General features: G+C 37.2%; 1 protein-coding gene across 2 annotated transcripts; it reads right to left on the reverse strand.

The window, feature by feature from the left end:
• Positions 1-3,777: 3,777 nt before the first annotated feature.
• Positions 3,778-6,993, reverse strand: LOC137732491 (bet1-like SNARE 1-1). Of its 2 annotated transcripts, XM_068471808.1 has the most exons (6): positions 6,817-6,993; positions 5,873-6,020; positions 5,370-5,426; positions 5,209-5,268; positions 5,036-5,121; positions 3,778-4,115 (listed from the first exon to the last, which is right to left on the reverse strand). In XM_068471808.1, the coding sequence occupies exons 1-6, from the start codon at positions 6,828-6,830 to the stop codon at positions 4,088-4,090; spliced, it is 393 nt and encodes a 130-aa protein (XP_068327909.1). In that variant the 5' UTR covers positions 6,831-6,993; the 3' UTR covers positions 3,778-4,087. The 2 variants fall into 2 exon arrangements, with proteins under 2 accessions (XP_068327909.1, XP_068327908.1); XM_068471807.1 differs by lacking the exon at positions 3,778-4,115 and having other exon boundaries at positions 5,032-5,121; positions 6,817-6,958.
• Positions 6,994-16,843: the final 9,850 nt, after the last annotated feature.

A 16,843-nucleotide genomic window follows, 5' to 3' on the forward strand; every position in this document is an offset into this window, starting at 1 on the left:
CCCAATTTTTGTTGCTAGACGCCTCACATTTTCTTCCGATTCGAGATATGGTGGTACACCTCTAATTTGTACCCAAAAGCAGACAACTTCCTTTTTAACTTCCTCCAGTGCTAGCTCTTGTGGTCATATTTTAACAGAAAATTTATGTTTCATGACTGCCCACAGCACCTGGTTTAGAATTTTAGCAGCAATACTTTCATCTTGGACAATGATAATAAAGGTATTGTCTCTGACCCACTTGAGTTCTACTTCCCCCATCTCCTTCCAACATGATCTAAGGATATTTCTAACCCCCTATTTGTTGAGGGTTTGTTAACCAACACTATACCCACTAATTTGACCATTGCTCCATTGTGGATCTAAGGATCCATATTCCTCTCAAGGTGGACCACCAATTCCTCCATTTTTGCTGCTACCATTTGTCTCTGGGTATGAGTTATTTCACACACAACTTGAACAGATGTATACGAAAGGTAGACTGTTAAGGCTCTACCCAGATTTTCACTCTGTTTTTTGTCTTCTCTCATTCGCACCTCACAGCTTTTTTACTCGAGTTGTAGGTACACAATGACCACAAACATAATAACTGAGAGTTGTATACTTCTATTAATTCCTAATATGAAACGTATTTTTCCATTAATGCCCAATTTAATGGTAGCTGAGTAATTAGCCTTTACATTTGACGAAGTGAGTAGTTGGAGATATTCATGTGTCTTTCCCTTGCCAGAGTTTGGTTAGAGTAATTTATGCTTATTCCCTTTGCCCTGGTTTCCTGATCTGCCACCCTCAGTAAGGTTTCCTTTGCATTTATCTTTGATGGGTGGGGTTCTAATCCTTCTTCTACCTACCATCATTGCTGATGTGACCATTCAAGCCCAAGATCTGAGCTGGATAGGGCAATGACTTGACAAGGAGAAGGGATTTGGTATAAATGTGCACAAAAAAGGATCAGAGGAATAGGGATTTAGAGATAAGTGAGATGGAAAGGGGATCTAGAATTATGGGGGAAAATGAGTGGTTGGAAAAAGTTAATAGAAGAATAGGGATTTAGAGACAAGTGAGATAGAAAAGGGGTTTGGAATTATAGGGGCAAAAGGAAGTGGTTGGAAGAACTTAAAAGCGCAACATTAAAAGTTCAAACAATTGTTTGTAACTGGGGCATCTCGCTAACGCTCGTAGAGGAAGAGAATTGCTCTCACGGTGGAGGGGTTCTCACGGAGAAGAGAAGGGCTCTCACAAAGGAGAGAACTTTTTTTAGGGGAGGAGAGAAATTGTTACTGCTTTATTTGACCTTGGGAGGAAAGTCGATTGTGGGTTGTCCATCTCCCTCTTTCTCTTCTTGTCATAACCTACATTATCCAACAAAATTGATCTTTTTAAGTGATCTGGCTACAATAGTAGATATCACTTAGTGGTACAGTTTTTATAGAAAATGAAAGATCCAAACATTACAAAGATCCATTAAATCTCTATATGCAAGTCCTAATCGTTAATTTTTTAGACCACTCATAGGTATGTACCACAAAATAAAAATTGCTAATTAAGCTAGATTTATTGTCATAACCTACATTATTCAACAATATCAATCTATTTAAACCATGATATTGACAAAATGCAAAAATACTCCCGAAAGATAAGTGGTATAGTAATTTTCCATTTTAAATTAGATCTGAAGCAAAAAAGAAATAGGTGATTTATTGGTTCAATAATCCTTATAACACGGAGCGGAGCCATTAGAAAGAAGTGATTGGTCAAGGGTTGAGAATAGGCGTGGGCATGGGTTGGTTTGGGTCGATTTTGGGCCAAAGTTGAAACCAAATTGACCTAGTCAGTTGGGCCAAAATTCAAACCAAAACCAACCAAGCTGAGTCTAAAACTGATCAGGTCGGTTAACTAACAATGGGGGGTTGGTTTCCGTCGATTCTCAATTTGTTTAAAGCTGCAAATACATAACAAGTTCTCTCCCAAAAGCTACAGAATGTAGCAACAATATGAGTTATTGCTCAAAGGAAAGCACAAATGAAGCAGCCCAAGGAGAGCATCAAAGCAGTAGCTGCTGCCTTCTCCAAATGGTCTTCGATGTTCTCCTCAAAATGGACTTTTAAACTAAACAGGTTTTGTTTTCATGTGGTGGAAACACGGTAACTCATAAATAACTAACCATTTATATTATTACATGCATTAATTATAATTAAAAAATTAAATTAAATATATGATGGTCGGTTTGGTTGATCGCACCCTAAGAATTTAGGGAACCGATTTCCAAACTAATTAAGGTTAGTGAGATTCGGTTTAACCACCGAAAAAAAAAAAACAAAACAAAACAAAACAAAACAAAACCAAACCAAACCAAACCAAGCTACTGGGTGCAGTTCAAGCAAGTCAATTGGTTTTTTGAATGCCCAACCCTAGTTGAGAATGGGAATTGAACTCTATGAGATTCAATCTCATGTTACTCAATAGCTCAGTTGTTGAGTGGTCATTAACTACTAGTCGCAAAGTGCATACTCTTTGAAATGCGAATAACAATTTCTTTATTTTTATTGGAATAAAATTATAGGCTAGCCATCAGAGTAAGTCCACCCCATGCAAATGGGCTAGCCCAAAGTCCCCCAAAACAACCCTAGGCCCCCCAAAACCCACTCCACCCCCACCCAATAGGCTGGCCCAAAGTTCACCCAAGCTTCTAAGGCGACCCATAATGGACTGAGTGAGGAACCGGCCCATCTGACGTCATGCGTAACGTCAGCCACGGGCTAAGTTTTTTTTCTTTTTCCGCTAGCGCGTGGGCACGCGTTTCCGATAGCTCACAGAGGAAGGGCCCGCACTGTAGGCACACTAACTGGGACACTAGACTTGGGCCACATGGCGAGGCGATATCGTTGGATTTCCGGAGAGTTTTCTAGACCATTGGATTTCCAACAGTCAAAAAAATTTGAATTTGAAATTTAACGGATAATGACATAGCAAAGTTTGGACCATTCGATTTCCAGATCAACAGTCCAAGTTTTTCGGCCAAAAAACATTTTTTTTTTTAAATGTCAGAAATCTTACCATTGGCCAAGTAATAAAAAAAATATGTAATTTAAGTAATTTCGTATTTATTTTTAATATTTTATTTAATTTCTTATTTATTTTAGTTTATGTAATTTTGTATTTATTTTTAGTACTGTATGTAATTTCTTATTTATGAAATTGGGTATCTTACTTAAATCGGTAAAATTCTACTTAAAATTTTATTCACAAAAATTATACTTTCGGAAATGACACGTGGCGTAAGATGATTAGTTAAAAATCTGATCTGAAATTAAAAATAAAATTATTTTTTATTATTTTATAAAAAAAATATTATTATTTTAATACTAATTGACTAGACTCTTGCCCAGCGTAGCTCATTTTTTAGAAGTAGAGATGCACTTAGCCAATTACTATTATTGCAATCAATTACTATTCATTTGGGTGGATTAAATGGATTCATTTTTTAAGGGTGGAGTTGCTGTCAAGTTCTTAGAAGTTGTTTTGATACCAACATAACGCTTCTTCGCAGGCAGAGTACCAAGTTCACTTTACCACCACAATTTTCTAACAAAACAACCCACATCCAAATTTGCCTTACATGCCAAGATGCCAAGTTTTATAGCCCACAGTCGGTTGCACCAACAACGCTTATGACAACGAAAAATTTGCTTTTCTGTAAATCAAAGATCCCCATACGTTAACATTGACTACCTTATAAATCCCCGCCATAACCGACAAACCGTGCATCTAACTTTCTGGTAACAACATAGGGCCATGAGATCAAGAAAACCGTGCAATAGTACAAGCAACAGTAAGGTTTTATAAATGTAAGGGAAGCAAGAAGCAAATGTCGCTTATCTGCTACTGTACAATTTAACAAGCAGCTCACCTCCAGCTGCTGGTCAATCCTTTCAGGCATAATACTCTGTATAGAGAAATGAAAAATATTCCTAACGCTCATCGCTTTGAAACCGCATTTTCACATGCTCAGCTGCTTGAGAGAGATACCTTTGCACCACATTCTTCGCCTGATCAAAAATTTGAGATAAAAATCTTGTATGATTCTGGTTCAGCTATGCATGAAGTATTTGCGAATCCTGCAAGCAAGTAGCAAACCAACATCAACCGCACAATACATATTAAGTAACATGATTCCAAACGTATGGGACCTTTGATTGATCAACTTAATCATCGACCCATGCATCAATGATATGGGGAGAATACTAATGAATTCCCGAAATAACAAAGGCTAGTCAACAATTAAAATTCTGAAACAGTGTTGAACGGTTGAAAACCCAGGCACAACCGAAATACAGAGGAGGAGAAAGGGAGGAGGAAGCTCAGTTCCAAGAATTCTTACATAGAACACAACAGTTCTTAGTGTAGTCTAATTTAGTATCGAGGAACTTTGTGGAATTGACGGTTGTGGCTTGCAATATCAAAGACATTATAACAATCTATAAAACTCCATCCCCATACAGTTTCTTTTTCTTTTGGGTATATCACATGAGTCCTTTCTCTTAGCAACTGGGGTCCTACGTTCTACTTAAACCAATGTTATTTTTAGTCTCTGATCTTTCTTTATACCCATTATCTTGAATCTACTATTCCTTTTATCTTTCTCTTTTTTAATTTTGGCATGACCTTAGATCTTCATTGCACACCATCCCACCTTTTCCTCTCGTCCTCTTCGATTCCTGCCGTCCCCTCACTTTGAATTATTATCCTCACTCCTAATCTACATAGATTAATTAAAAAGAACACACATCATATTCGAATTTCAATCCTAATAACACATATCCATATTAACATCTGCATCCCACACCCACACCCACCTTCATCCACCCCTTGATACATTTTATCTCTCGCCTTTCAGCAAATCGTACATCAGTCAAAAGCTATCTCTATCACAATAGTAGAATGCAATTCACAATTTTTTGAGGCCAAGGTATCTTTCCTCTTTCAATAAAAAAACATCGATATTCAATAAGAGAGCACATCAATAATGAATTTTTACCTAAATAGAAAGTATATGATTAAGAAGAAAACCACAAAATATGCCACAAGTACACACGTTCTCCGGCTTGATTTTTTCTCAAATACCTACAAAGCAAATAACTTGATCTCTCAGCCAATTGCCCATAAGTGATAACACAAAAAAGAAAAAAGGGAGAAGTGAGGTTTAGGTACCATTTTAAATCTATCCATTGTTCCAGACAATATACCCCTTGACACATCCATGCTATTGCCCTGGTTTTACAGGATAATCAAACAAGTTCAAACATATAAACAATATCTAGAGAAAAAGAAATATCTAACAAGCAGAGTACGTTTAATAAGTAGAAGCATACCATTCGGTCAAGCAAGCGATTATGGCTCTCCACCTCTTCATGAATATCACCTGTTAACTGTAAATAGAACATTTTTATTTTGTAAGACTAAAGACTGATCAACCCGAACCCACCTCCACACCATTGCATTAATATACAATCAACTACAACTTCAACTTCACTTTCAGTAAGAAGAACAATATCTAGCATCAGATCTTATGCATCAGGCATGCTGTTCTTATAAATTTAGTTATTAACATTCACATGAAAGTCTGTAATTCTGAATGTTCTACTACCACTTTTAAATGAATACCCTATAAATGTTTAAAAGTCTTAAGCAGTCTTCACATTATGGCAACAGCATATTACCCACTGTCTAAAAGAGCATGGCTCATATCAACTTATACAATGTTACGTAAAGATATTTTCATGTCTAATAGAATATAAAACATGTTAAGATATTTATGAAACAAAGGTTCAACTCAACAAATTCAGCCAGTAAAGATATCTTATATTGCACTCACTCTCTTCAGAAAAACAACTCTATCTTGTAAACTTTGCACGGCTTTGTCATTCTCATGCTCATTAAAGTCATGGGAGTATGAGGAGGAGGCCCTAAGACCACCTTCCTCAAGGCCATCTAAAAGAGACGCTTTGGAGGAACGGTGCTCCCTACAAAAAGAGCAAACATAGTCAAGTATTATACAAATGTACCTAGGAAACCACAAAAAACTGCTCGTAATTAATGAGTTCTTGCTACAATGCAATACCGGCTCAAAACTACAACATATTAGGGGTTGACACCAGTATCTTGAACTATACTCAAAATGACAGTGCGAATGACCTTACAAATTGTCCTAGCAACAGTTTGTGGCACGGTTTCTAACTAAAACAAAACTTTTCTAACTAAAACGAAGCTAACACGTTAAATAAAGTTAATAAACGCAAAATGGTACTACGAAAAAAAAGAAGAAAAATGAAGTTTGTAGTATTTCTGTACTGCGAAAGATTAAGGCAAAGTACCAAAGAACTGGAGAAAGACAGTTAATCATATATTCGGACCCAACAAGCACAAGTCTAAGGGATCGGAATCTCGAACGATGATCACAGCTTATAACTTCAAAATTTCACCAGCTTTACACAAATTGCAAATCAACACCTTGTCCTCGTTTTCACAGATTTCCTTCCGACTAATCCGGACTATTAACAATAGTTCTATCCTCAACTTGTAAACTAATCAAACGGATACTAAATCCAACCTGCATTTTAAATTTACCAAGAGTAATGCTTCAGATAATCGCAAGTAGAGCTCGTACTTAGTGCTAATTACAAGATCTAACCAATAAATTTCGAAATTAATAATCCAATTAGCAACACAACATTGCGTGCAGAGAAAATATAAAATTCTGAAGGTGCGAAAATTCGAGATCTTGATATATAAAATACGTACTTATCAGAGAATACGAACCTTCTGTTACTCATTGACTGCAGCGTTCGCAGATTCGAGGTCCTTTTTGCCCCAGTAGGATTTCGAATCGCAAGGACGAAATTGAATGGAAATTTCTGGCAATGGTGTTGGAGAGTGTAATAGTGAAGTTTGAAACGGTTGATCTTCCTCCGTTTGGTTGCTGAGAAAATGTGGGAAAGGAAAGGAAAATGAAAGAGGAATTTTGAGGAATTGATTTCAACGGAACGGAAAGGCAGTTATTGGAGTTCCACGTGGTGCCAGAGGTTGGGCTTGCCGCCAATAGGCTTCTTGGGTTCTTTAGGCCCACCTAGATTTTTTTACTCGAAAAAAGGATTTTCAAGATTTGAGAAGAAAAATGTTAGATAGACGGGATTAGAAATGTCTTCATAAGCACCTCGTAGGTATGTAAAAGGGATATTTAAATGATTAAATCCCTACTTGCAAGGTGTCATTTGAAATCTCTCATGTGCTTTATTATGTTCATGGATATGGATAACCGTGAAGATCTGTACTTTTTTAACCTGATCAAGCGGATATGGTGATAGCATTCTCTGCCCTGAAATCTCCTCGTTTACTCGTGTAACATTTTAATGTTAGAATATAAGTATGATTGTGAGTGCTAAAAACCGGCTATAGTGTTTCAATTGGTATGGAAAGGTCTTATTGTAGAGTTTAAAGTTGTCCTAATCAGTTTCAGGATTGAAACTTTAATAAATCATGATACTTAACACTCATAGTTGGATTGGAATTGTGTGTTTGTTTCCTATGCTGATTTTAATAGAAAAATCACAAGGATTGTTTCAATATAAAATATTGGCCTCTACTCTCACAAAACATACGCTCAATATTAAACTAAGACCTATTGTTAATTTGAGTACTTTTGGAATTGTGATTTTAATACTTGTATAAATTGTGGTTCATGTGCTTAATCTCTTCATATGTTTTTGATAAGTTTAGTCTTACATGTAGTATCAGAGCTTAAGATTTTTGTTCTTGAATTCAAATAGAAAGTATTAAATTGAAGTAGTAATCGACGAGATGGTTTAGTGGGAAAATTGACTTTGGTTTGCAAAAGAAATTTTTAAGGTTTTACAGAAATAATAGAGAGGATGTCTTTATGTAAAAGGTTAGGTAGTGTTGTTTTCAAAATTATTTTACCATTGCAATTTTGAAAAAGAGGAAAGTTGTGTTCTGTCTAAACCATCTTTCTGCAAAAGATCAAGGGGTTGTTGAGGTTTGTGAATATATGAACGCATGCATGCACTTGTGAAATTTCTTTTGAGCAAGAATTGGTGTGAAACCCTGTTCCTGGATTTCACTATTGTAAACTACGTATTTGTATTAATGAGATTTTATATATTTTTGGAAAATTTATATTAATTTTATAAAATTTAGATTTTAATTAAACTAATTATGAAATTTTAATTTTTGTCGATAATCGTTAAAAATCCAGTCCTTACGAAGTCACACTAAGTATAATTGGACAGAGCTCGATCCTACGAGCGCTTAGGCGAAAACTGTTCTCGAATTGAAGTTGAAACGAAGAAATTAGAGAAGTTTTAGTTGTTAAAATAAATAAATAAATAAATAAAATAAGGACTAGAAGTTGCCAAATGGCAGCGGAGAGAGAGGGGAAAAATGCGAGACGCAACAGAGAAAATGAGGAAGAGGGTGATTAATCAGAGGAGAGAGGAAAGAGAGCCAGCTGACCTAACCCCCTACTCGACCCAATTATAACCCGTGTCTGGCGACGAGTTTTGACGATTTTCCGTCAATTTTTCCAACGAAATCCACCTATACACCACCTTAAAACATCACAACATCATTCCCTCTTCCATTTACACCAACAACCTAAGCCATTTTGGCCCTATTTCGTGAAGATCAAATGTCACCAGTTTCTCTCTACGTCCGACATAAGCATTGTGCTTAGACAGCCAATCCATTCCCAGAATGATATTGATCTCCACAAGTTTGAAGGGAATCAAATTGGCCTCCAAGAGTTCCTCTTCGATAATAACTGGGTAATCCCTAAACTCCCACTATGCACAAAATTAATCTACAAAAGGCAATTGTATAAACATATCATATCCAAGTGATGAAGGTTATTGGTTCACCACCTGCGCAAATTGTTGGTTCACCAATAGCACCCAGATCAATCAAAACATTAGCCCAATGACCAAAAACAAGTAACGTACCAGTGATAACTCTAGGATCCTGCTCTACCTCCCGCTAAGTCATGGCGTTGATACGTCTATAGGCTTGACGTCCCGAACTACTGCTATGGCCACCACGAGTCCTAGCACCCTGGCTATTGCAGCCTGCTTAGCTCCTCTGAGCACGACTACCTGAAGTTGCTCCAGAATATTGCGGATGTCGCTGAGTAGAAAACTAAGTACTCGGAATGCTGCTTCCACCATAACTCTGAGTACTCAGATTATTACTCCCACCATAACCCGAACCAAAAGAAAAATCATCAAATGAGCGTGGAGTACCGTAATTACGGGCAATATGTCCAAAGCCGCCACACCTGAAACACATGGCTGGACCAGCATTGCAATCTCCCCGATGACGCTTACCACAACAAACACAAGCCTTAACTGTTGGATTAGAATGGCTGAAATATTGCCTCGCCATCTCACTGCCTGAGCCTTCATTGGATGATCCCGAACAATAACCATGTCGTTTAAATGACTGAAAGTGTATAGGGCCAAAAAGGGAAGAAGAAGTAGAAGGCTTCTTCTTGCTCTTGGATTGGAATCCACGACCTCGCTGATTCTGGTTCTGAGGTTGATTCTGGTTTCGAGGTTGATTTTGGTTTTGGTGCTACTTATGGTAAAGTCTGCTCCACCTTGTCTGTTTAACCCTCAAAACCGCCTCAATCATCTCATCGTAGGATGCATACCTATGTGGTGCAAAAAGCTCGCATATGTCATCATTTATATCAATCCCCAGCTCTATCATCATCTCCTGAGGGTTTCCATAAATTCCATTGTGGTGTCTCGACAACTGCCGAAATATGCTATTAAACTCTGTGATACTCAAGTTTCCCTGGTGAAAATTTAGAAAAGTCTCCTAAACGTAGCCCAAGTCATCATAGAGTTACGTAAGCAAGAGTCTGTCACTAACTTCTACCAATATCTCGTGTTACCTTGAAAGAAATAACCAGCGGTATTCACCCACTCAGCCACTGGACATTTCATACTCTCCAAAATGTCTTCCATCTTTTCTAGCCAATCTTCAGCCTTCTTACAAGCTCTAACTACATTCAGCTCGGTAACGCCGTGACTCCGAGCAATCTCCATATAGGTACGACTTGACCCACTACGACTAGAAAAAGCATTTCACAAAACGAAGGTCAACTGCTAAATCCCACCCATTTAACCAGAATGAGATCGACGAGGCACGTGCCCACCATGAAGATCCATGATTCTGATAAGAGGAAAACAAGATTTAGAAGGATGAAAGATCATAGCTTCAAGAAAGATTATGATTACCAAATGAAAGAATGAAGTCCTAAGTATGCTCTGATACCAATCTGACACACCCTGATTCCCTGTCTGAAGGATAACGGAAGGGCTATATGTTGGCCAACACCCAAGGGTGACGTAAGCCATTTTATGAATACATATGCCGAGAACATGAGAAACATGCATATAAATTTCGCACATAACTACGCAATGTAATTTTCAAATACAATCTTATCAAAACAATATAATAAGTTCAACTGCAAAATAATAATGATGATGATGATGCATGACATGTTCGGAACACACTACTAATTCGGAATACAAGCAGAAGGTGTAACAGAAAGTGATATTACAAGAATGTTCAAGCAAAAAGAATGACACAATGTCACTAGTATGGGAATGTCTCGTAGCTTGGGTCATATGCCTCATGCCTAGGTTCTGAGGAAACGCAAAACAAGACATGAGTAGACCAAGTTGATATATAAGTAATACTAAAATAGTTTTTATCAACGTACTAACCCCCAAAGTTTAGGAAAACTCAATAGTATAATATGTCATAGGTTTTCCGAAAATCCTAGCATGCCATAAAAGCTTTCATAGAACATATATCATGTAAAATGTGATTAGTAGTGGTATCAAAATCGCCCGAAAGCAGTATCCTTCACTCGTATGCCCTACATCACTCGACCAAAGCCATATAAGGATATCAATTACCTGTAGGCAGGACTAAATCTTCATTCGCCCAAAGGTAGTATCGTTCGCCTGTAGGCAGATCATTCACCCGTCAGCAGTATCATTCGCCAGTAAACAGATCGTATGAGTAACCACTAAATAAGGACAAAAATCATTGAACATAATCTTTCCAAAACATATATATATATATATATATATATATATATATATATATATATATATATATATATCATCAGAGCTCAACAGCTCAAACATCATATTATAAATCATGTTCAAAGTATATAATCATAAATTATATATACTTCAAAGAACGTAAAGTCGATAAAGCATGATATTTCATAAAGCGTAAATCCAGTTTACTCATAAACGTTTCATAAAACGTAGCCATTAAATCATGATTTTCATGTATGCATTTATAATAGTAAAATCAAGCATATTGGAAGGGGTCCATTCACAAATACTTTGTCGTCAAAGAGCCGTGCGAACTAGGGTGGACGGAAATGCCACTAATAAACGCACCTAAGCACATAAAGGGACCAATTAATAAAACTATACTAAAACGATTGAATTTTAGGAAACGAATGTCATAAGCGGATTCAGGATGTCAAAAAACCTAAGGGGGAACCTCGAGTACCCCCCATATGCTGCCGCTACACTCCGCCATAGGGCGACTGCCCGGACGGCCACGCGCCGAGTTGGGTCACCAGAAAGTTGGCCGAAAAATTCGTCGGCGTCATCATGGTCACCGTCGTGGACGTCGGCGAAGCCCAATACTTCTGGTGGAGGCACGTGTGCTCCACGCACCGACCAAGACAGGCGTCCACGCGCAAGCCCACATACTGACCATGCACAGACTGGAATCTAGGTTGGGCTTAGATTTTAGGCTTGGGCCAAGGGTTTGGCTTTAGCTTTGGCTTATTGGGCTGGGTCTCTGAGTTGGGCCGATAACATGGCCCAAAGGTTTAGGTCGGGTACCAGTTGGGCTTAGATCAGGGTTTTAGGGTTATCGGGTCGAGTCGACCCGATTTCAGGCAGTGGATCGACCGATTTCTAAGTTTAACAAGCTTAAACAACTTATAGCAAGCCTCGATCTAACCTTAAAACACAATCCAAGGGTTTCTAGAAGCCTACCAATGTCGGAGAAGTTTCGAAAATCACCGTAGCTCATCAGGGGAGGGTGCACCGTGGCTATCAAAATGGAGTATCAAGTTTAGCTTGGGGTCTCGAGGTCCTACGTCCAAGCCTTGAGTCTTGGAGTTAGTGTTGTTGTCGTGAAACTGAACTCAGAGAAAGAGAAAAGGGAGATCACAAAGAGAAGGCACGGAAGAGCTTAAAAAGAGAAAGAGAGAGATAAAGGGATAAGAAAATCCCAAAAAGAAAAGGGAGATCCGGATTGGGTAGAAGGATAAGGGAACAAGAATCCCAAGTGGGTCTCTTTGGTTCGCACATTAAGAATGTATAAAATGAGACACAAATATCTGAAAACGTTCGACGGTTTGAACGTAGAATCTTCGTTATACATCCGAATTCAAATTCGTTCATGTCTACGCGTTCATGGCAATGAGAACGATACGAATAAATTAATCAAATTAAAACTACGCATTTTAACGAGATAGTCAACGAAAGTCAGCTCAAGGGTACAATGGTAATTTCATAAATTTGATAGTATAAAAGACGATAAATTAAGGATGGGGTTTCACAAAATGAGGGAAATGAGAGAGACAAGAAAGCCAGCTGACCCGGCCCCCCACTTGACCCAGTTAGAACCTGTTTTCTGACCTGTTTCTGGCGATGAGTTCCAACATTTTTCCGTCAAATTTTCCAACGAAATCCACCCATACACCACCTGAAAACATCACAACATCCTTCCCTCTTTCATTTACACCAACAACCCAAGCCATTTTGGACCTATTTCGTGAAGATCGAAGCTAACGACTTCAAGAGTGCCATGGCTGCGATCCACCATTCTTGTAGCCTTCAACAGTGACCGCCACCATCAATACACTCCTCTTGAACCCAAGAACAAGGCCCAAGTGGTGGTTGGAGCGTCGGAGTTCATTTAGACGTCGAATTGAGTGACACCATTTTTAGGGTATCTAGCAGTTCAAAGGAATTTAAGGCTACTTCCTGACAGAATTGGACATCAACCCAGGTATAACAAACCAATTGGTACATATCTTTGATCTCTTTATTAGTCGTGTAATACCTTCACCTTATGCCCCAAGTGGGAGAATCATATGTTAGAATGTGAGCTTAAGTCTAAGGGTATTTAGGACAACTATTAATTTTGAATTATGATTCTTATGATGCTTTAAAATCGTTACTGATTTGATAAGGCAATTTGCGGAATTGTAATATAATTATTCATGGTGTTGCTTATGGATCTTTTTTAAGATTTTTGTTTAAGCAATTTGTTAAATGATGATCATGTTATTCATTATGTTGGAGCAATGAGATGATTGGAACTAAGTATTGTTGGTTCATGTCTCTTGTCAAGTTGTAATTCATTTTGATGCTTATAAATCAACTTGTGGTTTGATTAAGAAATTGGTTGAATTATTACTTTATTACTCATTGTGTTCGAGTAGTGTGGAAGTTGGCAGAATTTGTTGTTAATTGAAGCTTAACATTATTGTTGTTAAGTTTGGCCAAATGAGTGGGAGCACATATTTTGATTTGCCTATAAGTGAGTTCACATTGTTATACAGATTGGACATCAGTAATCTTGAACCAATTATGCATTATGTAGCAGCGGGGTTTTGAAATGTATGGATAAATTGTATGTGATAAATAACTTTTCGTACAAGACTTATGTGATCACTTCTGTAATAATTTGATTAGTTGTGTTTCAAGCACTTGTCATACTCAAGTGAGAGAATGTTAGAATATGAGTATGATTATGAGTGCTAGAAACCAGCTATAGTGTTTCAATTGGTATGGAAAGGTCTTGCTATAGAGTTTAAAGTTATCCTAATCAGTATGAAAATGTCTTGATAGTTAAGTGTGTTTGTTTCCTATGCTGATTTTAATAGGACAATCACAAGGATTGTTTCAATATAGATAATGGTCTCTACTTTCACAAATCATGGTAACATACACTCAATATTGAACTAAGACCTATTGTTAGTTTGAGTACTTTTGGTTTTGCAAGAGAGGAGAAGGTGCATTGTTTAGAATCTACTTTGGCTTCTTCTTCTACTGCTTCCATGGGTTAGTTTGTTATTGTGTTAATCGAATTGTGATTCATGAACTTAATCTCTTAACTTATGTTTTTGATAAGTTTAATCTTACATTTAAAACATTATTAATACATAGTTTTATATAACAACTTTAATCTAGAATTTTCTTTTTATTCGTTGTTTAATTTAAGAATCTTTCTAATTTTGCACTCCTCACAAGTGTATTTTTCTATCTATTTATAGAAAATTTGGAGTGCAAAATGAGATTTTTGGAGTGCTAATAACAATTCCTTATTTAATATTGCTTATAATGTTATATTAGTTTTTCTACGCGTGCTTCCGCAATTTACAAATTTTAAAATTTTAGTCGACCCGGAAAAAAGTAGCAATGGGAGTTTCCGCAATATCCAGTGGATCAACGTCAACGGTGGATTGAATTAGATTTATCTATGTGGATTGCTTCAGTTTTTCTTATTTCATTATTTTGTTACTTATGAGACATTAGAAACACAAAAGAAAGGCGGTCATCCATTAGTACCTTGAACTAATTAACTACATATCATTAAACTGTAAAAATATACAAAAGATAAAGGAGAACTATTTGTTGCCTAATTTAAACATTGTTTTGGGAAATTTTAGTGGGACAAAACCTCTGACAAAAGAAAAAAAAAATATCCTAACATTTCTTTTTTAACAAAGTACCCTAACACTTAGAACAATATATTTAAGACATCAAGCCCTTTATGCAAAGGAATCCTCATTTTTATCAAAACAATGGGGATTAGGTGTGGGTCCACTCCACATCAAACTTTAACAATCCGAACCATCTATTTTGTAAGTCTCGATTCATAGATCATCCTTCCAAAAATTCAATTCAATCCGAAATCATTTACCTATTTAATTATCAAGATAAAATTTATTATTTCTTATATACAAAGTATTCGTTTATTTTTTTTAACCCAATTAGATGTCTTAATTATTTTCGATTTTGCTAATATTTTGTAAGGATCTATGAGGTGTAACTTGAAAAATAGACGCTTCAGATCGTTAAAGTTTGATGTAGTGTGGACCCCACAACTAATCCCCTTTTTTTTTTAAATGGGGTTCTCTTCCTTTAAAGGCTTCCTTTAAGACACATTCCTAAAATTATCCACGTGCTTTTTGTCCAAAATCTATAATAAAAATAGAAAAGACCCGACTCCCGAGCATCTCTAAGAGTATCTCCAAAGGAGATGTCAAAATGTCCATATAAGATGTAACTATGAAATCTTGTTCCTTGATTTCACTGTTATAATCTACGTATTTGTATTATTGAGATTTTATATTATTTTTCGGGAATTTATATTAATTTATTTGAATTTAGGTTTTAATTAAACTAGTTATGAGGGTAGAAGTTTCGAAATTAATTATTTAAATCCCATAGACCTTTCGAGGACATAATTTATATTTTCGAATAGAGCTCGATCTCACGAACGCGTAGGCGAAAACCATACGTGAAATGGAATTATAACGAAAAAATTAGAGACATTTTAGTTGTTGGGAAATAAATAAATAAATGTTTAGAAGCTGCCAAGTGGCAGCAAGGGAGAGGGGAGAAAGGAGAGAGTGCGGGAGAGAAAAGGAGAGGAGCAGCCCAATCATAGGGAGAGCAAGGAGGGGAAAGGAGAAAGACCTGAGTTGGATCATTTTTGACCCACAAATGATCATTTTTGACCCGGCCACATCTCCTTCATCCAACTTCCGTTTTTGGTGTTCTTGGTGTCCATGGAAAGCTCTTGATGAGTCCTACATCCCTATAGTGTTAGATTTCCATTTTTCTTTTCCATTTTCTAGGTCGAAGCCACAAAGTGTTGAAGGTTTTACGGCGAGTTTTCTCATGTTACGGTGATTCCGACAACGACTACCATCGATCACCACCACCAATAGACTCCCTTCAACCCCTGGAGCAAGGCCTAAGCATTGGATGAGCCGTCGGAGTTGTTTTGCTAATGAATCGAGAAACGCCCATTTCTAGGTCTTCCGACGGGTTCGAGGGCAATTGCAACTTTTCCTGGTCAAATTGGACTTGGCCACAGGTATGAAACTTACTCCACTCATTGAGATCTATTTTCCTGTAAAATTTAGTAATTTTTAGAAATAGTTGAATTTTCCAGCGAGTCGAGGCGGCCGACCGCCACCCATGGCGGCGCGTGGCCAATGGGTCAACGATGTCTTTCTAAGTCCAATTAGATGCCTTGAATTCATAATTGATATCCGTATGAAGTGGTTTGATTGTTTGAACTTAGTTTCATTATGATAAATCACTTGATCAAATTTTGAATCGACGATCCGACCGTTGGATCGTCACCAAACTTTAATGCGTTATAGAGTGTAATATTTGAGGATAGCTGGAACTAACGAATCAGGAATCTGACATACAGATCTTCCTGAATTGGATTTCTAAGTTAGTAAAATTAATTGTTAACCGCCACCTAATTCTAGCAATTGGTGAAGATCCGACCATCGGATCACGATGAGATTTTAGTATGTTGTTCTTTGAGCATAATGCGGACCTTAGGAAGTTACGGATCTAGATTATGATGTGCGGATCTTCCAGATTAAATTGCTAGGGTGTGGACCCCACCATTGATTTTTGTTAACAGGTCTTGAACCATTTGAATTACTAAAATTGGTATTACTAGAGACTCA

Source organism: Pyrus communis, chromosome 4 (genome assembly GCF_963583255.1).
Source record: "Pyrus communis chromosome 4, drPyrComm1.1, whole genome shotgun sequence".
Lineage (NCBI taxonomy): Eukaryota > Viridiplantae > Streptophyta > Magnoliopsida > Rosales > Rosaceae > Pyrus > Pyrus communis.

Bases quoted from the DNA above. Each gene is read 5' to 3' on its own strand.
- LOC137732491 (XM_068471808.1), bottom strand. The intron at 5,427-5,872 runs GTGAGTGCAATA...TTCTATTTACAG, and splicing joins GAGTTGTTTTTCTGAAGAGA to TTAACAGGTGATATTCATGA. The intron at 4,116-5,035 runs GTAAAAATTCAT...ACTTGCTTGCAG, and splicing joins ATCATATACTTTCTATTTAG to GATTCGCAAATACTTCATGC.